Source organism: Sabethes cyaneus, chromosome 3 (genome assembly GCF_943734655.1).
Source record: "Sabethes cyaneus chromosome 3, idSabCyanKW18_F2, whole genome shotgun sequence".
Classification (NCBI taxonomy): domain Eukaryota; kingdom Metazoa; phylum Arthropoda; class Insecta; order Diptera; family Culicidae; genus Sabethes; species Sabethes cyaneus.
In genome coordinates, this window is record NC_071355.1 from 160,545,996 (window position 1) to 160,569,466 (window position 23,471).

The 23,471-nt window shown below is 37.2% G+C and overlaps 1 protein-coding gene across 4 annotated transcripts in view; it reads right to left on the minus strand.

Annotated features, from left to right (window-relative positions):
- Positions 1-23,471, minus strand: part of LOC128743240 (sodium/hydrogen exchanger 3) — an 86,141-nt gene that overhangs the window by 10,489 nt on the left and 52,181 nt on the right. For 3 of the 4 annotated variants that reach the window (XM_053839784.1, XM_053839782.1, XM_053839785.1), the window contains 17 exons: positions 23,045-23,308; positions 22,768-22,961; positions 22,400-22,520; positions 22,195-22,333; positions 21,856-22,073; positions 21,695-21,778; positions 21,420-21,628; positions 21,225-21,350; positions 21,007-21,161; positions 20,443-20,578; positions 9,657-9,713; positions 9,512-9,592; positions 9,372-9,444; positions 8,217-8,327; positions 4,642-4,707; positions 4,420-4,581; positions 2,056-2,386 (listed from right to left, as the gene is read on the minus strand). In XM_053839784.1, the coding sequence (XP_053695759.1) occupies positions 2,056-2,386; positions 4,420-4,581; positions 4,642-4,707; positions 8,217-8,327; positions 9,372-9,444; positions 9,512-9,592; positions 9,657-9,713; positions 20,443-20,578; positions 21,007-21,161; positions 21,225-21,350; positions 21,420-21,628; positions 21,695-21,778; positions 21,856-22,073; positions 22,195-22,333; positions 22,400-22,520; positions 22,768-22,961; positions 23,045-23,308 (2,527 nt within the window). The remainder of the gene's footprint in view (positions 1-2,055; positions 2,387-4,419; positions 4,582-4,641; positions 4,708-8,216; positions 8,328-9,371; positions 9,445-9,511; positions 9,593-9,656; positions 9,714-20,442; positions 20,579-21,006; positions 21,162-21,224; positions 21,351-21,419; positions 21,629-21,694; positions 21,779-21,855; positions 22,074-22,194; positions 22,334-22,399; positions 22,521-22,767; positions 22,962-23,044; positions 23,309-23,471) is intronic. The other variant, XM_053839783.1, reaches the window with a different exon arrangement.

A 23,471-nucleotide genomic window follows, 5' to 3' on the forward strand; every position in this document is an offset into this window, starting at 1 on the left:
GGAATTCTGTTTTCAAGGTATCTTTTGAGGATCTGCAGCAACGTTCTATAGCAATTCTATAGCTGTCGTGTCAATCAACGATGCCTGCCTGATAGCTTCCCAAAAATTTGTTCGCAATTCTATATCTGTTCTGTATCCTAAATTCTCACAATCAGCTAGAGTAGACAAGTGGTCGTATTAACAAAGATAATTTTTATAGTTATTTAACTGATTGCGTATTTGGGCTGGCATCTCTTGCTCGACCTGCTTTCTTCTCCGCCATGGTTTTCTACTTGGGTACCAGTCACGTGTTCGTCGAAGTGCTACTTCTATCATTCATCACATTCATTCATCACCTCACGATCGTCCTTCAAGATTTTATAGGTAACATTTTTCAATGTCAAGATTAATCATTGTTACCTATATTGTCTATTATGAAGATTCTTATTTCGATATATTTCGACCACGACACAAAACCTTGGTGAGAAGCGTTGAGATTCCGATAGACTCTTCGCAATTCACGATAACGATGCAGATTTTCTAATTCTATAAAACTCCAGGCAACGCTTTTGCTCTGGGAAATTGGACTTCCAACCAATTTTGTCGCCCGCGCAGCTCATCCTTCTTAGTCTTATTCTTCTTAGTCTAGCAGCATAGCGGTTGGGTGGCTCTTGCCGTATCAAGAATTTCTTTTCATTGTACTTGGTCCTGCGCTACTCATCGCCAAATCATTGAGAGTCTCGACACACGCAAATCGACTTTTTGGTCGAACCATCTAGCACGTTGGGCCACTCTATTGCTGGTGTAGGCAAAGTTCTTGAAACGGACGGATTCCACTGCACAGTCGTTCAGCATCCTAGCGAGGTGTCCGACCCACCGTTAGTTTCCCAACTTTCGCCAGGAATACAGTGGTAATCTCTCCAAGCAGTGCCTACAGCTCGTGGTTCATACGCTTACGCCACTCTCCGCTATCCGTTTGTGCTCCGTCATCTTGGCTGTACTTGGTGAGGCACCGGATTTTGTGAGCTGCTCTTTCAATAAGTACCTAAGAATGTATGTTTTGCAAATGTGAACATCATTAATTCAGCATTCTTTATAAACATTCAGTCAATGAGATGCCTGAATTTCAACCAGTTCCTATTCAAATGCAAGCCAAGAAGCATTTAAGTAGCATTAAATGCTACTTAAAAGCTGTTTTGGCGAAATATAATGCTACATTACTGCTCTTATAATGCTGACAATGCTTATTTGCGGCTGATTACCGACAAGAAGAATTCGAATAGAATTTTGAATACCAAATTAATGCGAATAAGCTGTCAAAAAGCTAATAAACAACACTGTGCAGTATAAAATGCCAGATATGCTAAAAGCAGCTGATTTACTGCTTATGTTAATGCTTATTGGTCACTTGTGACTTAAGTATTTCATTGTTTTGAGCACATCCCGTACATATTGGCCTGTGAACTAGAATATATGCTGATAAGAAAACTGATTGAAAAAAATGTCTTAAATATACAAATAATCTCCTAAAATATAATAGAAAATATTGAGTATTATCCTACTAAACGTGATTTCGTCTGAGCGTGTCTACGGGCGGTCTGAATCTGAACAGTGTCGTGTGTTGTCCTGAGCAAAAGTATAATTAGAAGACTTCCATATGTACATCAATGTATAAAATACTAGCCACGCGAAAGTATTTTTAGTATCACCGTGTGCATTAGTCTTAACTTTAGTTTTGTAACATCTTAAACAACAAACCATAATATCTAATACACCACAAAACACACCCACATAAAATTTAAAGACAAAACTTGAGCCCGATTCTACTACCCGCATGCAAAAAACAACGATATCTATTTAAACTTATAATTAATTTTTGGATGTAAATCAAAGTCATTCTTCTATAATCTAGAATCAAAAGTTTCAATGACTTACGGGTAGAAGAATGACCTTGATATAAAATAAATCGATCAGAATCTACCTTGAGCCAATAATGAGATAATTCACACATATTCGAAAATAGAACACTAGGGAAGGAGAGGAAATCCGCGGACCTTTCGACAACAGTGTACTTACCCGCTCAGCTCCAGCATCGAGCCACGTCTATTGTTACGCCTGTGGCTAGCGGTTACCGGGAAAGCATTCGCATGCGGAACGGCGGTGGCAGCCTTGGAAACCCCCAGCGGATCGCCGTTGGCGTCCCCGGAGCTGCCGTCGAACGTGATGTAGCCAGCGATCGAGGCCGATCGTTTATCCTTCTTGACGCGTCCGATCGGCGTCGTCGCCATGACCGGGGTCGATGTCTCGGAATCCGTTACCCCGCCGATCACGATACCGCCAGAGCCGGAACTCTCCCGCCGGAATAGACCTATTACGGACTTAGCCTGTTTAGGTTGTGTTAGGCCACCTACATGAAAAATTGACGGGGTGACGGGGGACAGTCGCGGATAATGGATAAAAATGCGGTTAGGTGCGAGCTAATGCGGCGAATGCAAATTAATCAAATCAAAGGTGGTTTCGGAAAGACTCATGGGTGATAAGGGAGTGTTGACTCAGCAGGCAGAAACAGTGAGGAAAAGTAAGGGATAGCCACGTACCAATGCGGCTATTCGGGATTGATCGATGGTTAAACTTGGTCAATATTAGAACTGCTTGAAATAGGACAGAATTCACGGCTATAATACCGAAAAAATTGCTTAAAAATCAAGCGTCATCGTGAGCTTATCCGTAAAAGTAGTAGTTCCACCGAATTAGTGTTAATAACTTTGAAGATGTGAAGGATAATAATTTATTTCTCTTTATCTAGAAAAACGTAATTTTGCTCTAAGGAAAAACCGAAAGTTTATGGCGAATTCGTAAATTATCCTGTGCTAGTGCTAACTCTAACCCAAAATAAATGATTATATGCAAAGTATAACAGATCGACCTGTACACCATAATGCGTAACGGTTCAAAACTATGTTTCAAAATAAATATTTTCGAATTAACCTGAACAAACTCTTGGTTAATTTATGAATGCTTTGACAGCAGTTGAAATAATAGTTTGGTTATCGTTTTGAGCCATGTTATGACATGAATTCGCGGTTAGCCTTGGCAAAGGACATTTCGTTTTAAAATCCGTGGTCATTTCTAATAGATGCTTTTATATTTTCAAGCATGAAACAATAAATTGTATATGCGGTGAAAATAAATGAATTTCAAAGAATATTAACATCGTGTACCTACATTTATACATAGACTGAACAAGCTATTTTTTCATACATTTCACTTGAATTGGTTTTGTGATGTTTTAACCTTCAACCATCGATCAAACCATACTGGGTAATAAGTTTTTCGAAAACTACACACATCATTAAATTCTCGGAGAGGAATTCTGCACTGTCACCAAATAGCATCATCGTTCGGTTTCAAAACCATGCACAAATTCTATGACGAAAAAGGGTTTGTCATTAAGAGGGTTGTACAATTCAAATCAAAACTTTCAAAAAGGGTTTCAATCCTGCACAGCTGAAAGACAAACCGCATTTTTGGCAGCGATTGGGATGACACCCCGCCTGTGCAAATTTTCAGTCCTGATGAAAGGTGAGCAGTTCTTCATGGGCCCAAAACATGTTGAGTGTTTTTTCGACGCATTAGTTTGAGACATTGAAACGACAGAGATAGTTAAGTAGACAACAAAAGTTTGCAAGTGGAGAAAAAAAGCATAAGCTAGCTTCTCTAAATTTTGAGGTTCGGTTAAATTTGGATTATCTTGCATCGAGTTAATGCAGCATATTCGTACACAGTGTTGCATATTGGTGATCATCATGCATGCAGTTGCTAGTAATACGATATTGGATCAAACAACTTAACTATTGAATGGGATACGGTGCATTTGTTCACAGGTGCTTAGTTTTCATATTCACATGGAGCTGTAGTTGAGATAATTGATGAAATAAATGGCAGGCAGGCACTAATAGCAACCCTTCTGTCTTGAGGTTTAAGTATGCACCGTGTATAATTGTATTCCATTTGTCGTGTGTTCGGAAAGTCTTTATGTTTGAGAACTTTTGAATCGTGTGAGTCAAATAAAATAATCAAACGTAAGATTCATGATTGAAATTATTCATATTGAGGAATATCGTTTAGAGAGCTTGCAAAATCGAGAATACATGCTTCAAAATAAATAAAGATTTAACATCGCTACATAGTTGATAGATTGATTGAATCGATAAAGTCATAGGCACGCCAATAGTTGGGAAAGATCAGATCGAATAGCTTCGTTGCATGAAAATTACATGAGTATGAATTGGATAGGCTTTTAAAATGATTGATTTCTTTTTCTGACGGTCAACGAATAGTAGATTTCTCTACTAGATGCGTCAAATCATTTTTTCCGGAACATATTGAATCAAAACACACCCGTAAACGGGGTGAAAAGGCACGAAAGCCAATACTTACCTAAAAATGTTGCACTTGGTGAATTATATGCTAGATATTCCTTGTTTGAAGCCCAAGAGGGAAATTCGTTCTGTTTGATAGCACCACTTTCATCGTCTTCGACGTCCCGCTTCCAGGGCAGCACTGCTTCTATGGCGGTGGGTGTTGTAACGCGATTCTCTACTAAAGAAAAGTTTTAGTCTTTCAGTTTGAAGATACGCTATACGGTACTTTTGTACTCACCTTCTGCATCCTTCATATCTTTCGATAAACGTTTATCAACTTTGGATGGTTCAGAGCTTTCGTCAACTAATATAAAAGGAAATAATATAAAACAACGAATGTTAGTTTTATAGATATTGGTATAAGTAACAAATCAGTTTAACCAACAATTATTACACAGCTACAGATTATCAAAAAGAAACAATTCTGAGGAGCTGTACCGGTTAAGCATGCAAACTCTACTTTAGTGCAACACAAAAACATCAGATTTAAGTTTGTGAGCACTACAATAACTGAGTCCTATTGATATCGGAGGTTTCGAGTGAAAAAATGGCGAATCAAAAAGATTAAATACAGACGAATCAAACGATTAAACACACATTTGTAACATTTTACTTTCACTTAATTTCAACGGCTGTGATTTGCATACATTATGCTTACATAATGTGTGCTCGGTTGTGAACATCATGCAGAAAACGGTGATCTATAACAGCAGTCTAGGAAACCGAATCGATCGAGAACAAAGTTGCAACTATAAATCAGTCTGAAAACAGTTCTAAAGAATTATAACGAACGAAAGCTTTGAGAAACGTTCCACTTTGGGATCTAAAAAATACAATTAGAAATCAAGGAAAAACTACAGTTCAACTGCGAGGTCACGTACCGAAACTCTGATAGGACTTGTCCCTCCGCCAGGGAAGGAATGTTTCGGCCGCTGTCGGAATAAGTCGATCCGGACGCTCAAGCGGTCGGACGGAAGCGGCGGTAAAAGCAACGTCCATACTAGTACTGCTGTTACCGCCGCTGATGCTGTTATTATTATTATTGTTGTAGTTGTTGTTGATGGTATTGTTCGAAGAGGAAGAAGTGAACTTGCTAGTAACGTGCTTGACAATGCGTGCCTTGGTTGGATCGAAACCTGGTAGGCTAGTGATTTGTGCGATCAACGAGTTATTCTTGCTACTAGTGGAACAGGCGGCTTCAGCGTTGTTCGACAGGCCATCACCGCCGCTGGAGCCGCACTCACCGGTTGCCTTGGTAAGAGTGGCCGCACTGGTACTTTTTTGTCGCAAACTAGCCGGCGATTCGGCTGAGCATCGGAAGTGGAAGAGCCCGAAGTGGCCAAGAGTGGAAGAGAGATTCGCCGAAAGATAAGAGTACACATTTTCAGAATGGTGGTACAAAGTTGGGGAAAATGAATTTTTGTGAAATGTTTAGAATGACAAATTATGACACGATCATAAGCGCGAAAAAATGAGTTGAGTGTATGTGGAAGATTTCTACTAATGGAAATATGAAAGCCTAATAGATAATAGACAGTTGCATAATAGTGGCAAATTTGACAGAAAAAAGGTTTTTCAGATAAACTCACACCAAACAATTTTAGACAAGTTCAAAGAATACCTTATAGGAGCTATTATGGGATTCAATTATAACCGGAATCGAGTCTATTTGATTTGGTTTGATATGATCACGGATGTCGTAGCTTGATAAAGAGAAACGAACTATGACCCTAGTAAGTGTTGCTTCAACGACCCTTCCCTTATTCTATTTTGCACTTTTTCTCCTTTACGTCTTATCTTGCCCCTGCGGATACTATAAAACACCCCTTTTTGTCTCCCTGCCACTAGAACATCTGTTTTCCACTTGTAGATCTATTGTGAAATCATCCAGGTGCATTTTTCTGTATTCCGCACTTTGTTCTTTTTTCAGTAGCGCTATAGATTGAACAAACTGCTTGTTATCCATGCATGAATGTCGGTAATTTCACTCATTTTTTCTCCATGTTCTTACTGTTTGTCAACCATTCTCGCACTCTAGAACCAGGAAGTGCGGAGACTAGTTATAATTTTCCCCTAGGCCTAGGCAACAGGCTTCATTGGTAACTCGAGCCAGTACCATTCTTATAACTAACCTTCATCGTCGGTAAAGCAAAATTCAGCACAAAGGGAGGGTATGCATGTGTTTTTGTCCTACTACAATGTCACCAATCTCGTTCCTAGAACCAAGCATTGGCGGAACTAGGGGGGGGGGGCTTCCTAGGAAAGATATAGCCCCGCCTAAAAATGGACCTGGCCGACCAAATAAAATGGTATGATAGCCCTTCCCAGAAATGAGCAGTAGTTTCGCCAATGGAATCAAGTAGCGGAAGAAGTTGCAATTTGCCCATGGAAGCTTTATTACGCACTCGAGGTAATATCACTCTTACAAATTTGCCCCGGCAAGAAAGAGGTTTCATTAATGGTAAATGCGGAATTCAATATGAAGGAGGGATGTGGGCTGCGCTTTAAGCGGCACTTCTCGCTTTGACGAAACTGCTTCCAGATGCTGTGGGATTTTATAGAAATTCGGCAGAGCTCAGAGTCTGATTTCACCACATCCTAATTCCAAGTTCCCCAGGTGGATAAACCCCCAACGCCTAAGTGCTGAAGCGCATAGAATGCCTGCGGATGTTTATACTGACAATATTTATACTGACAATGTTCCTACTGACAAATCATTCCGGGGATGATTTCGACATTTCAAGGATGGTGACTTTAGAGTTGAAAATAAATCTCACTCTGACCAAAAAAAATGTGAAGACGTATACTTGGATTTTTACTCGAAGAAGATACCAGTCAAACACAAGCTTGCTGAATCATTAGAAGCGCGGCAACGAGCTTTTTTCTGTGCGGTGGACATCCATGAAAAGGATTTAAAAGCAAGACAATTGCAAAGCAAAGCAAGACAATTAATACGCGAAAATACACAATAAAATTATTCTGCTTCATGACAATTCTCGTTCTTATGTCACAAAATTCGTGAAAGTATTCTACGGAAATTGCATTATTTAATTATTGGTTATTCTGACGGATAAGCCGGGCTAGCAGGTCACCAGTTCACTTCTTTCGAAGAGATCGAAAATTTGGAAGAAACATAGATCACCTCAAAAGACGAGACATATTTTCTGGACGGAATTTAAAAGTTGCCTAATGTCAGAAAGCAAGCGATGTACATTGCTTTGATCATTCTGAGGATTCATTTTGATTTTGAAATTAATGAATCCTGAGTCCGAGATAATAGTCCGAGAGTAGGAATGACGTTATATTGTAATTCTAAAATCTATCAGTAAGTAAAATTGATGGTATGATATGTATATTACAACTCAAAAATAACGATAACAACTGTAACTAATTTTGGATGTTAAATAATGTTGCTATTTAGTATTTCACAAGTCTAACCAGAGATTTATTAAGATTCATATACGAGTAAAAATGCTTGTATACAGTCGCCAATGTCTATGCCGATTTAGAGGTCGTTTCAATTTTGTAATCGTGAAGTAATACGTCGTATATAAATCATGGGCTACCAATACATGAAACAACAATAAAGTTTGAACGACAACGAGAGTGGACGTGGAAATTGACACGCTTCTGGTTACGAGTTCTGAACATATGTAGAGAGAGTATTCAATAGCTCACAATGAGTTAGGTAATGTAATTTTGACGAGCGGCGATGTAAATCGGAGGACAGTAAATGTTGGGTCAAAGAAAAAATATGTATGAAAAGTACACTCAACACTGTTTGACTCTAACTATTATCCAAACAATACTTACGCGATGATTTCGCGGTAAAGGTTAAACCGCCACCGTCCCAGTCGTCGCCTCCAGCAGTTGCAATTTTATCGTCGTCCTCGTTATCCTCGTGCAGAACTTCGTTGATGTAATCTGTAACATTGAAAGGGCAAATTAATGGTAACCATTTCTGGCAGTTTACATCCGCCGTCGCTTTATAGCGTTTTAATAGTTACAGATTTTTTTATCGGTTTGAGACGGTTAAAAGATTTGTTTACACTCAACAATTTGTTCTCATTTTGGAGCAGCAAGATTGATGACGAAACAGACGACGTACGTACGAGCTGGACGTGAAGTAGATTGGATCACAAAAAAAGTAAACGAAAAATGTTTATAGATTGTCTCGGCAGTTGCTGTGATATAAACATAGTAAGAGCGTGGTGCAATACAAATCATTATTACATATACCGAGGGGGACGGTTTGAAAATTCGGAGCAATGTCGCGAAGCTGTAGAAAACTAAAATAAACTTACAAGGGAAACGGTGCCGATCTGAATGAAAACAAATTTGAGTTGTGAATTTTTGCGGTTCTAACCTGAAACACGAATTCTAAAGAGCCTATAATTTACAGAGGAGAATCTTGTTAGCCTATACTATACAAATAGATTGAGTAAAGTAGATATTGTTTCAAATAAATAAATTAAATCATGACTACATGGAAGGGAATGCAGCTACGAGTTTTGTTAAATTAACATAACTTTAAAATTTGACAGAAGAATATTGATTTCGACATGGGCATGCAACGTTCAATTGAGAATTTAGGTTTTTTAAATTTTTGTCGGACGTTAATTATGGTAATTATTCGATAAAAAGGAGAAACACCGAGAACTACTACTGACAAAGTGAATAAGCGCTTGGCAAAGGTTACGAAAAATACTGGACTAATAATAAAACATTATAGACCTAGTGGGAAAAAGCAAGTTCTTGTGACTGAGATAGTAGAGGGCAAATAGTAGAAGAACATAAATAAATATTCTGACGATTCATTACCTATTTCTAATCTACGATATTTGCTAAGATTCTGAGAATATTTTCTTTTACTTTTTTTGCGATTGTAATTGTTAGATGGTGGTTGTGGTGGTGGATGGTGGTTAGTAATCGTAATTGTATCATTAGTCATAACGATATCATTCGTACCGTTCGCAAACTGTTTGGCTGATCCGTTCTGCGCGAATTCCGGGAATGAGACGTGGTTCTGCTGTTTGCCGTCCTAGTGAAGAATAGATAAATGTTAATGAACATGTAACTTGACGGTTTGGCTATACAGAGCAGGTCACCTTGACTCGCTTGCTCCGCTTGTGGTGTTTTTTCTCACTAATCATGCGTCTGATGTTCATCTGCATTTTATAGTTCACTTGCTAGAAAGAGGTAGAAAATATTGTCATAAAGTAACGAGAATCATGAATGTAGCAAGTATACTACCTGTGTGGATAGATCCCGGTCATCCACTGCATGGCGACTATAACTAAGTCTTCGATGCTGGAACGATAATAACACTAATTAGATTCTAATACTAGGATTATTAGATGTTAAAGCAAAACGGTTACAAAAAGCTATGGCTGGTTTGATAATGGCCATTCAACCATCAAATAGACTAATGTTTTCGAAATTATCTGACAACAACTAAAGGTTTTATGTAGATTAAAAACATGAAACATATTTTTAAATTTGACAAATAATCTGATAGGTATAGGTAACAACTAATTGTTATAATAATTTTTTTTTTGCTGAATCATCTCACGACATTTTAAACTAAGTCTAAGTTTACCAAGGTTTAATGTAAGATTATACTTCCTAATATTATATAATGTTTGAATCAAAACTCAATCAATAAAAATTCAAAATAAATCAATACCCAAGAACAGCGGTAACGTAGTACCGATTCGAAACGACTCTTTACACTATCTAGTCGAGGAAATTCACGAGAGGAATAGGTTAGACAAGATAATAAAATAGAGGCAAAATTGATAACCCGATAATTATATGGAAGCACCTGAAGAGGCTCATGTCAAATCCTGGTCCTTGAAAAAGTAATTACATGTCATTCCGCATTACCAATGCTCGGTGACGATGATTGTACCATACGATAACGGTATAGGACCATTCACCAGAGAATGTGATCATAACTAATGAAAATGAACATTTTGAAAATTGTTTACGTTTCTATGAATAGATTTTCATTAGTTTAGGAGCAAAGATAATCATTTGGACAGCCTGTTTTGGGATAATTTTTCTGCAGCGTTATATTGATCTGCAGCGTTAATCACTACAATGAAGAACTGTTAAATTGTAAAACAAATCAAGTGTTTTTTAAATATTTTGCAATTATACATAGACAGGGATGATTCGATCTAGGGATGCTATACCGGTTTTACCGAAACCGGTTTTACCGGTATTACCGGGCTATTTTCCACTACCGAATTACCGGTTTTTCCACGATCAAAAACCGGTATTTTCGGTATTTCTTTTTTGCATGATCAAATAATAACTCAAGAAGCCTGAATCGCTGGTAAAACTTTTGAAGCATAGAGTAAACTTAATTTCATGATTGAACCAGACTGTCTAGTGTTTTTCAAGCAGCCGTCTCCATTCAACCCGTTCCACTCGTCGCCAATTTCCCATTTGTCTCGGAAGTCGCAAATTTGATCGAGCCATCTTGCACGTTGAGCCTCTTTGTTCCTGGTGCCGATGGGGTCGTTGAAGAGAGCTGTCTTCCGGCGTCTTCGACGTGTCCATCCCACCGTAGCCTACCGACTTTCGTCAGCTGTACGATGAATCTCTCCGAGCAATGCTTTTAGTTCGTGATTTATGCGTTTCTGCTACTCTCTGCTTCCAGTTTGTACTCCACCAAATATCATCTGTAGCATCTGCCGGTCAAACACGACAAGGGCGTGTATTTCCACCGTCAGCGATGTCACAGCTTCAAGTCTGTAAAGCACTACCGGTTAAATAAGGGTTTTGTACATTGTCTGCTTCGTACGGCGGCGTATGCTTCTTGATCGTAGCATTTTGCGAAGAGCAAAGTAAGTCCAATTTCTTTCTTGTATGCGCCAAATAATTAAGAATATTGCGTAATAGAATAAATGTGCGATATCAGTGAAGCTATTCAGAAAATCTTCAGTTGCTAGGACAAACTGGAATAGAAATAACTTTATGTTTAGTTAGAATAACCTGTTGGCAGGGCTGAGACAATTCTGCGGGCTTCAATTATCGCTTCGATCGTTTCTGTCCGATCTGAGAAGCAACGATTCGCTTTACTTATGCGATGAGGAATTCATGAAGAAAGAAGATCTTGTCGCAGTGCTAGAACCAGTCTGCTGCTGTCGAATTGCTGTACCGAAAAAATTGCAAACTTTACGAACTACGAACTCTAAAACTACTCTCGGAACACCTTTCAGGTACCGGACAACTGCTGTTCGAGTTACTGTATCGGTAGAATTTCAGAGAGAGCTCGTATATTTAACTTTATTCGTTTTATAATTAACCGCACTATTCGGGATGACTTTGTAATATTCTTCAAGGCTACAAGGATGTTTTGAAAACAAAATTCTGCAAGGTTTTATTATTTTAAAAGTCAATGGAATAAATCCAGAAACCGAGTAGGCAGAGGAACCAAATCAACTGAACTTCCAGTTATAATTTATCATAAATGTCAGTATTCAGTAAACTCTTGAACAAGGGTTTTCCTAGATACATTTCTAATTTACCACTAGGAATTGTTCTTTCTTTCTCTGTGGACACCGAATGAAGATGCCTCCGGAAGATTTTCATTAAAATTTGTTCTCGTTTAAAAGATGACACGGTAAACACTCTTCGCATTGTTAAATATTATTATTTTAATGAACTAGCTTAATTAAAAAAATTGAGTAAAGATTCTCTTCACATCATATAATTTTTAAATGCAGTTTTCAACTGTTAACTTTTACCGGTTTTTTACCGGTTTTACCGGTATTGCATTTATCAATACCGAAAAACCGGTTTTCAAAATACCCCCCGGTATTGGCATCTCTAATTCGATCACTTTGACTCAATTTTGATTCATTTGACAGTAGCGTCGTAACTAAGTAAAATTTGGCAAATTGATATATGGGACATTTGTAGATAATAACTAGATCTTCAATTTTGCTTAATAAAGTGTTGCTGTATCTTTTGTAGTAACGGTGCTACAATGCTAGTACCGCATTAGTAACTAAATGAACGTTCATTTAGTTACTAAAGAGGTACTAGCATTGTAGCGCCGTAACTATAAAAGTTACAGCAACACTTTATTCTGCAAAATTATAAACAATAACGAGTTCTACAAATGTCTCATACATAACTTTGTCAAAATTTGCTCGGTTGAGACGGTAGTGTCAAATGAATCAAAATTGAGTCAAAGTGATCGAACCATCCCTGTACATAGATAATTGAAATGAATACCTAACATATTAAGTATTGAAGAAGTTAACGGAGATTGGAAATGTAATCAATAATTATACAGTACTATGTAAATAATGTGATTTTAACTTTAAACCGAAAATTCAAAAACTCGGAAAAAAAATATAATATGTAAGGTACAGGTTCAGAATAAGTACAACCTTCAGCCGAGGTAGGCTTATTAAATTTGCTACGATTTTCTTTTTTACAGAGTCGATTATTAATGTGCACTGCTCTAATAATAATAAAGGAAAATAAATTGGGTCACTAATTGGAATACGCTAGAATGCCAACTGTCTTAATAAAACCGTTTCTAATAAATATAGAAGTTTCATCTATCTAAAACCAAATAAGAAACGTATTTGTCAAAACAATTGAAAGCAAAATTTGCATGAAACGATCATCAACTTCTAGCTCTAGCAGCTCTACTCACTCCTGTCTTCAACGGATTCTGCTGTCATATTGTACCAAGATGTGCATTTGGGAGTTTAAGAAAGTGAAAATGTTTATTGTGACATCTTGTGACATTTCATGAATAGGTGGAAGCAATACAACTTGGTAAGCTTCACCGTAGCGGTTGAAAAAATGTGTGGACAAGCTGATAATGAACGTGTGATTTAAAATCAAAACAATTGAGCATTGAAAACAATTAAGCAAAAGAATGCAGTTTTGGTACAGCATGAAAAGATGCACCAATTTGTTTGTTCAATTAAATTTAGCCGAATCACTTAACATCACTTTCTAGTTTATTCGGGAATTTTCCTAAGGCATTCGAAGGGAATTTATAATAATCCTTTTGTGGCCTCAATACATGTTCTATAAATCAATTCAACTGTTCCATCAGTTCCATTTTTTATATTAATAATTTAAAATATCTTACTAATAACATATTGATAAAATCTCAACAACTCGAAATATTATATTAAACATTTTTTGTACAAATAAATTTGAATGTATAAAAGATAGAAAAAAGAATGAAGTTCCATTTCATACGTTAATGCATTGAGCAAAAAAGATAAAATGAATAGTGCATTCAAATATGATTAATCAGAACATAACATCTTTGTAGATATATATTACAAACGTAGATGATAAGGGGGTAATGTATTAGCAATAGATTCAATAATTTTGAGCAAATGCAATTTGTAGTTGATGGTTCTTTACTTTTTTCAAGTGACACTATGATTATGCATAGTTGATATATTATTTTTCACAGGAATGCTCGATAATTTGCATGAAAAATGGTATAAGCGACAGGTGCACATTGAAGCATGCTATAAATGATTTTTGGTAAGGATGCATATTCCTAGATAGCGACTGGACAACAGCCATAAATATGAGCGGCAAAAAGGTCATTTTTTGTAAATTTCCTGAACATACAAAATATGTGTCATTCACCGAAAATATATCTATCGGCATTTGATTTCATCATGATCATGAATGATATGGTGGTAAACATCACATTGGCAAACATAAACACGTTGGACCGAGTGGTAGGGTAGTTGATCCAAAAGTTGTGGTAATACCAATAGTTGCGCTACTATTCATTATTAATGCATATTTTCGTCACTGTAGCATTTTAGATAAAACAATTACATTCATTATATAAAACAGGTTTTTAGAAGTATTGGTAGTTAGACTACACCATTTAAAATTAAAGCATTATTTGCTAAAATGCCAATTTTCCAAAATCTAACGCGCAGTTGGAGCGCACAACTATAGGCGCTCATCTATAGTTTTGCTACGATGTTTTTTCACTTAGCAACCTAGCAATGTATGTGGAATAACACAATTAAAGGAACATCAAACTTAATTAAGGAAACATTAGCGCAACTGTTGGTACAATATAATTGAATCGGAATATTCATTTTTTCTTTATAAAGCTTCTCGTACAACGAAAGCAATTGTCTTGCCTTGTGACAAATACCTTGTCTTTGATAAATTTATATCCCACAAGTATTAATTGAAGCATATACCTCAATAAACAAGCAAAATGAAGTTATATTGTGCTTTTTTTTCTTTTTTTTTCCTTTTTTGGGTACATTTTCCACTGCGACCAGTTATTTGATCTATTGTGGCAGGCCCCAGTTTATTGTACGCCACATCAGGGTGTCGTATCACTATTAGTATGAGTGATTTCCACTTGCTGATCGACGGCATTGTCCCAATAAGGTATTATACAACGAATAAAGTTTATTGCCTTATTGGGAGAATTCATCCATACATCCGAGGGTTGTATTAAAATCATGTCAAAGAAAGTTTTTCTTTTATGAAGTAGTGCCACGCAATAACATAGTAGATGTTCCGCATTTTCACTTTCTAGCTTACAGAAGCGACACGTGTCATCTTCTAATTTTCCCAGTTGTTTTAAGTAATATTTACTTACGCAGTGGCCTGTTACGAGGCCACAGTAAGTACGTAAGTCCTTTTTAGACAGGCTAAGAAGTTTCTGGGTTACTGTTTTATTAGGAGATATAAATTTCTTTGATTGTCGAGCTGTCAGATTTTTTTTCCAGACATCATCAATCATTGATTATTGTGCTTAGTGGCGCAACTAATGGATCATCTACCCTATTGAATTTTGAATCAGACAGACTGTCGATTGGAAACCTGAATTATGAAACTTTCAATTTTCTAGGAAACTGGAAGGAATCTGTGGTACATTGCTATAGGAGTGGTTACACCGTTTACACGGAGTAGCAACAATACACACGAGCTGTATTGGTACGGCCTTTATCGTGATGGTTAGAAGAGTGTGATTGGATGATGGTCAACCAACAATCCGTTGAGGATTAGTGACCGTTTCTTCAACGTGCAAAGCTGACATCTAGGAAACGATGATGAAATTGAGCAAGGTTTTAATGCGCAACTGGAGCGTAAATATGGCAACTGCCTACAACATAACGTCAAAATGGTATCAGAGATTGGCCAGGAGCAGGAATTCGGGCCGGTTATTGGAAAGTTTGGCGTACACCGGCTTACAAACGAAAGCGGCCTTCGACTCATCGACTTCGCAATTTTCAAAAATATGACTATCACTGGCGTACCGCATCTTCTCTTTAAAATCTACTATAAAACAAAATAATTTTTATAATCCTGAAGTCCACAGTTTTTAATTTAATCTGCCATTATTTTTACGAAAAGTAGCTTAAATGTATATAAATAGTTCCAGTGTCAACTCCAGTTATGAATTTAGCCCAATTTATTTTAACACTGATTTCAAGTTCAATATTAAGTCTACTTTAAATTCATATTCAAGTCTAATTTTATGTCCATTGCCAAATCTAATTTCAACTTTGATTTCAAATTCAGCTTCAAGTCCAAGAACATTTTATATTCATCTTAAATTTTGAGTCCAATCGTAAGTTAAGCGATGGAAAACTCCAAAAAAAGTTGAAAAAATACAAACAATTTCTTATGAAAATGTAAGTAGATTTTTTCAGCATATTCACAGATGGATTACTGATGAATCTAGAGACAGTCTGTCTCTTGCTGCTTCTGGAGAAAAAATGGAAAAGAGCACGGGAGGAAACCGTGACAAAAACAGGACAAAAAAGTCGCGCGCGCGCGAGAGAGAGAGAGAGAGAAACTGGCATGGAAAAATGAAAAACGAAGAATTATCATACCACAATGGAAACCATAAAAAAATGAGAACAAGCTGGACAGAAAAGGAGAGAAATGGAACAAAAAAGGAAAAAGCTGGCTAGAAAAAGAAGAAAAAAAAGGAAAAAAATACGGAAGCAGGAAAATTGAGAAACATGAAAAAAATGATGAGAAAAAAAAACCAAAACGGAACATAAATGGGATACAACGAATAACACAACGTGATAGAAAGGGAGGAAAAGCAGGACAGGACAAGAGGAAGAGAGGGAAACTAAAAAATAGGGAAAAGTTAACGGGACAGAAAACAAAAAACGAGACAGGAAAAGCCGAAAAGGGCTTGTGGAAAACAAGTAGGGTAGAGGATCCATATTTCGCCAGCTTGGTGAATCCAAAGCCTTTTTGCATATTTTTAGTAGACTTAAAGAAAATAATTTGACGAATCAATTTTGACATCAATTTTACCAATACGTCAAATAATTTCTTTTAAGTCTACCAAAAATATGCAAAAAGGCTTTGAATTCATCAAACTGGCGAAATATGGCTCCTGGCGAAATATGGATCCTCTACCTTAACAAGAAAACGAGAGAGAATATGAAGAAATAAGAGAGGAAAGACGGAACCGAAAAAGAAAACAAAACAAGAGTAATCATAAGGGAGAAGAATAAGAAGAAAAATATGAGAGAGAGAGAGAGAGAGAGAGAGAGAGAGAGAGAGAGAGAGAGAGAGAGAGAGACGATAGAAGAAACTAGGAAAACGGTAAGAAGAGGTCAAACGGGATATAAAAGAAGAACGATGGGACAAAATGCGATACGAAACAGATACAGAAAAAAAGAAAATGGTGAAACTGGAGAGAGAAGGACGAAAAACGGGTGATAAAAAACCGGAAAGCAAAAGTAAAGAAGGAATCTAACAAAAAAAGAAATAACGGGACACCTAGACGAACAGAAAAAGGGAACAGACGAAAACGAAAAACGAGAATGACGAGAAAGAGACGACAATTGAAAAAGTTAAACATGAAAATGGAAAGAGAGAATGCAGAAAACGGATATATTACAAAAAATGAGTAATAAACAAGAGAAAAAATAGTACTGAAAATTCAAAAATGGGACAGTAAACGAAGAAAAATGGGACATTGAAAGAGAACACACGGGACAGAAGAGAAGAAAAAACAAGAGAAGAAGAGGAAAACCGGAAGGAAAAAGGAGAAAAGTGAGGGCAAAAATCAAAGAAACTGTACATAAAAGGAGAAAAAGTGCTAAAGCGGGACTACAAAAGAGAAAAAAAAACAGAAAAGAGGTAACATATGTGAGAAAGTAAGACCAAATATGGCTCGTTCCATTTCAAGTGTGCACACCGGTTGCAATCGACCATCAGCGATTTTTAGCTAGGTTGGCATAACTGTTCATTCCGACCCCACAACCAATTTCCCAAAGTTTTTTTGCAGATTAATCTATTCCCCTAGCAGTGGCGCTACTTCCTTTTTTCTAAATTTTCTACATTTAAAAAAATTAATTTGCAGTTTGATGTAGAGACATGTAAAATTGTCTGGCGAACATTTTAAGCATATTAATTCGAAAATCAAATTTGTGTGTTTTGACGCATTTTACGTTTAAAATTACCAAAAAATATCTGATGACGACAAATTAGATAAAAATTATTAGCATAATTCGATTGTGCGAAAAATGTGGATTTAAAGTTTGAACGCCATTGGTTTGCGCGACGTGCAAATTAAAAATGGTTCAGATATCATTCTCAACATGACATCATTTGCTTATGCACACAATGCGCATAAATACGATTTGTTTGTACTGATCTAGCGTGTTCAACTTGTTTCACGTTGCGTCTCAACGATTATGATAGGAATCCGATCGGAGAATGAAACATTTGCTGCTTGCAACAGCCAACTGAATCAAACCACCAAAACAATAACAATGAGCAGGGCGGCCAGTTCATACAAGTTCCAGCATATTTGACGTTGCCAGTTGTTCAAATTAAAAACCCCGTTAGTTTGTTTGAGGAATCATTCAAACGAACGGGGGTCCACTGTATTGGCATGTCTCTACATCAAGCTATTTCAGAAATACTGAGCTGAGGAAAAAAGTCATATGAAGCATTTATTAATTTTAATGTGCAGTGGAATTACCCTGATTAAACAATTAATTTTCTTTAGTAAGATTTACACTACATGGGAATTGGAAACCTGCTACAGATAAATAATTGTTTCCCTTAGTTAATGCCAATGCACACCTAACTTGATTGGATGTTTCTTGTAGTATTTTTTCTCAGCTTTCCAATGCTGGTCTTAAAATAAAAATCGGTTGGGAAGCTTAAGGCGAGAACGAGGATTTTTTTATAATCCAATATGGCGACGAAATCCAAGATGGCCGCCAAAAAATGTTTTCACTTCATTTGAATGCCCTTATTCTTTACAGAACCATGCCATTTGTTAGTTGTTTCATTGCAAATTTAGCGAATATCACATCATATAGATCTCAAGGTCTGCCAAAAATTCAACTTTTTTTAAACTTTCTGGCCCCTTGGCGAGCGGGGGGTCCACTGTTTCGAGGCATTAAAAGTGCAATTCTTATTTTTTAACCATTTTCAACCAATCAAGTGCAAAAGTTCCAATATTTGTAAACCTCGTGTATCAGATTCGCCATCCTAGCGAAACCATTCGTTTGAGTAAACTTCGTAATTAATTCTGTGTAATTATAGCATAACACGAGAATGTCCATGATTATTTTTTCTGTAAAATTTTCAAGATGTTTGCAATGGAAATAATAATTATGAAGTAGAATGTAGCAGAATGATGTAATATTTACATTAGCTAGTGAATCGAGAGTCAACATTGTAAACCGACAATGCCAAATGGCATATTTAGTCTTAGTGAATAAGTATTTCGAGTCAAAAACAAGACTTAAAATTCTAATTTTCTGCAGAATGCCTATATCTACAAAACTCGAAAGATACCTAATCTATCCAATTTTATTAATTTTTCAATCACTCTCAAAAAATATTTTACCAAATACTCTTAACTATGTTAGACAACAGTAGTGTATAGGTTTAGAATCTAATTTTAGGATATCAATGCATACAAATGGAACAACTGAATACAACACAACATAACAACCATTAATGTGCTCGGAACAAAGTTAAACATTAAACAAATTCCAAATAGTTCGTATCGTTACGTTTAACGGATTGCGGTTTGTTTGGGTTTAAATCTTATCTATTAGGCGAACACAATATAAAAGTATCGTTATCGAGAAATGTTCCCTACCAAATTGGTTGACGTCTTCAGTAGAATGAGTCGCACGCGAGGAGCAACAATGAGCGGGAGCATATGGAGCATTATATGAGCACGAAGCGGTGGACGATTTCACGAACGAGCGACACGGCGATGATGCACGGGGTACAGCGAAAGTCGTGATTGTACGAATCGGTTTAGTGTAGTCGGTGATGACGGCATGGTTGCCAGCCGGATTCGATCATATTCAATAAACGAAACGATGCCGCGCGTGTATGATTTTTTTTTCATTTATTCATTTAGGGTAAAGTTGAATGTTTTTCATATTTATGATCATTGGTGGTGAAGATGTATTCAAGCGGGGGGTTTCATTCGAAGCGCGCGGAGTTGCGGGAATATGTAGAAGGGAAAAAAAGAAACATAATTATTCGATTGGCTGGATATTTAATGTACATAAGGTCAAACCACGATTTAAAGCAACTCATTTGTGAATTTACTACGATTTCAAACTACCGCACCAGGGAAGCGTTTTTGTGCAGTGATTGTTTTGCCCTGTAGGCATGTTAACTACAAAATTTCGAGATGGTTGTGATGGTAATTTAATGATGTGATGTATTCATTTTTAATTATGAACTGTACGTAAACTACTTGTTGTTATTTATGAAATTTGAACCATTAAGAGATAATGTTGGATTGCCAATTACATGGTTTTAATGAAACATTGTACTTCCGGCTTTATGGACTAGCGATTATAACATCAGGAGTCTTCAAAGATTTTGTTGTGCCCTGCTCTTTGCTCTTGTTCTTTGTTACATTATTTAATTTTATCATTTTCACAAAATACAGCCACAGTACAAAGCTCCATTAGAACTGCTCGAATGCGACTTCTAAACTTGTAAAACTACTATGCTTACAAACGTGTAAAATATATCGAAAACTTACCCTTCGATACGGTTTGAGTTCTACCGACAGCAAATGATGAATTCTGGCATCAGTCAAATCTTTCTTGGACGGGTTATAGTCTAGCTCTTGCATGTCCAAGTTACGTGTAGAGTTTTCCAAATTGGAAAAGCTTGGGCTGCCAAAGATAAAAATGTTTCTTAGATAAAATAGAACGAATGAAAAATCCGCTAAATCGGTTAAATATTAGCAAACACCTCAGCCGACAGGTAAATGTGTTTAATAAATTGATGCATGTTCCAAGAATCTTTGATTTAATTGTTAATGTCATCAATTGATTTTAAGAGGCTGTTTGATATACTGAAGCACTACAGAACATAGGTCTCAAAATCCTATAATTGGAAAGGGTATAAGAAAAAAAACAACACAAATTGTTACTATAATTCAACTAAACTATAAGAGTTAACGGCAAAGGCTGAAAACCCGTATTGCGATCTCCACACCCATGCGAAACACCAAACCTTATATATTGCTGTTATTACGTTTTGGGATGCATGCATCGATCTATAGAACTTTTACCATGTGCCTAGAAATGACGTGCCGCACCTTCCACCGAAAACACCGGTGTAATTTCGGAACAGAGCACTCATCGATTCGGTTCCAGACATTTGGCCAATAGTGGACGGATTTCGCCTCATGTAGTCCATAGCGTCGCGCATCGTCAGTTTGGAGTAGGTTTCCAAAATTTTTGGTTCCGGTCCCTGGAAGGAAATTGAATCCGTTTATAAGTACAATCAAGCTCATATTGGGTAGCGCATTGCTACCTGTAAGTTTTTAATTAGGTATGGACGAATGAACCTATTGTCAAATCGTTTAAACTTATCCCTGATGTTGTAATTGCCTGTTTTGCCCACAATATCTTCGATACCGGCCATCATGTGATCCATGAACTGAAAATAGTGAAGACAATCTCGTTAATTATATCTTCTTGTTACCTTTTACACGCATTCATCATATACCCTTTCGTGGATTCGCTCGTTCATAGTTGGTTTTCGTTTGCTGGAACGCTTTACATTTAAAATTCTGACTAATGGCTTGATCGTAATGCCTTGCAGAAATACTGTGAAGTAAATCACTGCAATAGTGGTGGTCACGAACATCGGCTGCAGTGGAATGTGTTCCTTCGAAACTAGTAATACTAAAGCGAATGCAACTGCACCACGAAGGCCTAAAACGATACGCAAACCAAAATAATTAGTTGATAAAGTTGCTGTTCAGCCCGACTGAAACTAACCTCCGTAAGACATAACGAATTGATCTACTTTAGATAATTTGTGTATCCTAAATCGATTTGCCAGCGCAGATAATATTAGAACTCCTACGAAAAGAACAAAAGAAAACGTATAGTTGAACTATTCGAAATAAAGTTAAACAAAATGGAAGAAACAGGCTTACCTATAATTCTAAAAACAGAACAAAAAACTATTGTCAATACGACAAACCAGGTATTCCAATTGTGCTGGTTGTTTATGGTCGCCACGCCCAGGAACATAAATATGATCGTTTCTGATGAAGACGACAACATTTTCAGCGCGTACTTAATGGTGGTATGTGATTTGTGCGACACATTTTGCTCCACGTAGTTCTTCATTGTAATGCCACAGAACGTGATACTGAAATAAGAGAAAAGAGTTCATTTATGTTTCACTTTCACAGTAGAAAACAAATCTTGACAATTGCTAAAAAAAATCTTCTGCAGTTCTTCCAATAAATTTGTATATTTCTGTAACTTACGCCAGGATTCCACTCATGTGGAAAATTTCCGCATTTAGATACGCCAGATAGGCCATCACGAAGATGAAAATCGGCTCGATGACTCGTACGTGATCGGTGAAGCGTGTGACTAGGCCAGTTAAGAAGCCCCAGATTACACCTACGATAAAAAGGATTACACTTCATGTCACATGCTTCATCAAAAGACACTTTTCGGACCACTCACCGATGACAGTGCCACCAATGGCAACCACAAAGAACGATGCAGCACCCGAAATGATATCGATTGCCTCGATTTTGTCAGCGCCGATTTCGTCGTATGACTCAAACATGTGATACATTACAACCTATCACGTTCCAACAATATAGGAAAAAAATAATACAATATAATTTAATAAGATTTGCGCGTCATACATTCAATGTATTCCTTCTCTAATTATCATCTCGGGAAAAGAAATACGCAAGAAGAAACATTCATTTGCATTTGAACCGCAAAACTTCAATTACACGGCTGACATACTTGCACACAAGCTGCCACCCCTAAATCTCCCGTGACGTCGCACGGCGTTATGATTTTGAAAATTTTGCACTTACGGTGACAGCATCGTTTAGTAACGACTCGCCGAACACGACGATGTACAGTACTTCGTTGACGTGGATTTCCTCGAACACCGCCAGCACCGCAACGGGGTCGACGGCCGAGATCAGGGAGGAAAACAAAAACACGTGTAGAAATGGAAGATCTACCCCGAAAATGCCAGTCAATCCGCACGCCCACAGCGAAACACCTGCAGAAGGGAATGAGTGGGAGGCATACTGCCGGTCAAAACAACCCGCTTGGTGTCCTACGCCAGACTTTGGCGTAACTTACCTATGGTAGCAATATTAAATATTGTACCGATCACAGCCATTAGTAGGATAGTGCCGATGTTGTCGAAAAACATCCGGTTTGGCATAAAATACCCCGCGTCGAGGATAATCGGTGGCAACATGTAGAAAAAGAATGTGTTCGGTGTCAGCGGAGATACGTGCAGGTTGGTGGCAAACCGCAAAAGCACCCCGATGATGACACCGACGACGATCAGCAGACAGGATTCCGGGAACATCTTGCTTAGCTTGGGCGTCATGTGAAAGCCTGTTGGTGAGACAAAGAAAAACATTGTCTATAGTTATAGAATGTCTGCGTGGTACTTATTGATAAGGTTGATCATGAATTTATTACACACTTTACAATAAGTAATATTGTAAGTTCAATGTTGGGATTATGTTAACGTAAGATCTATCTTTTACTGTTCCAA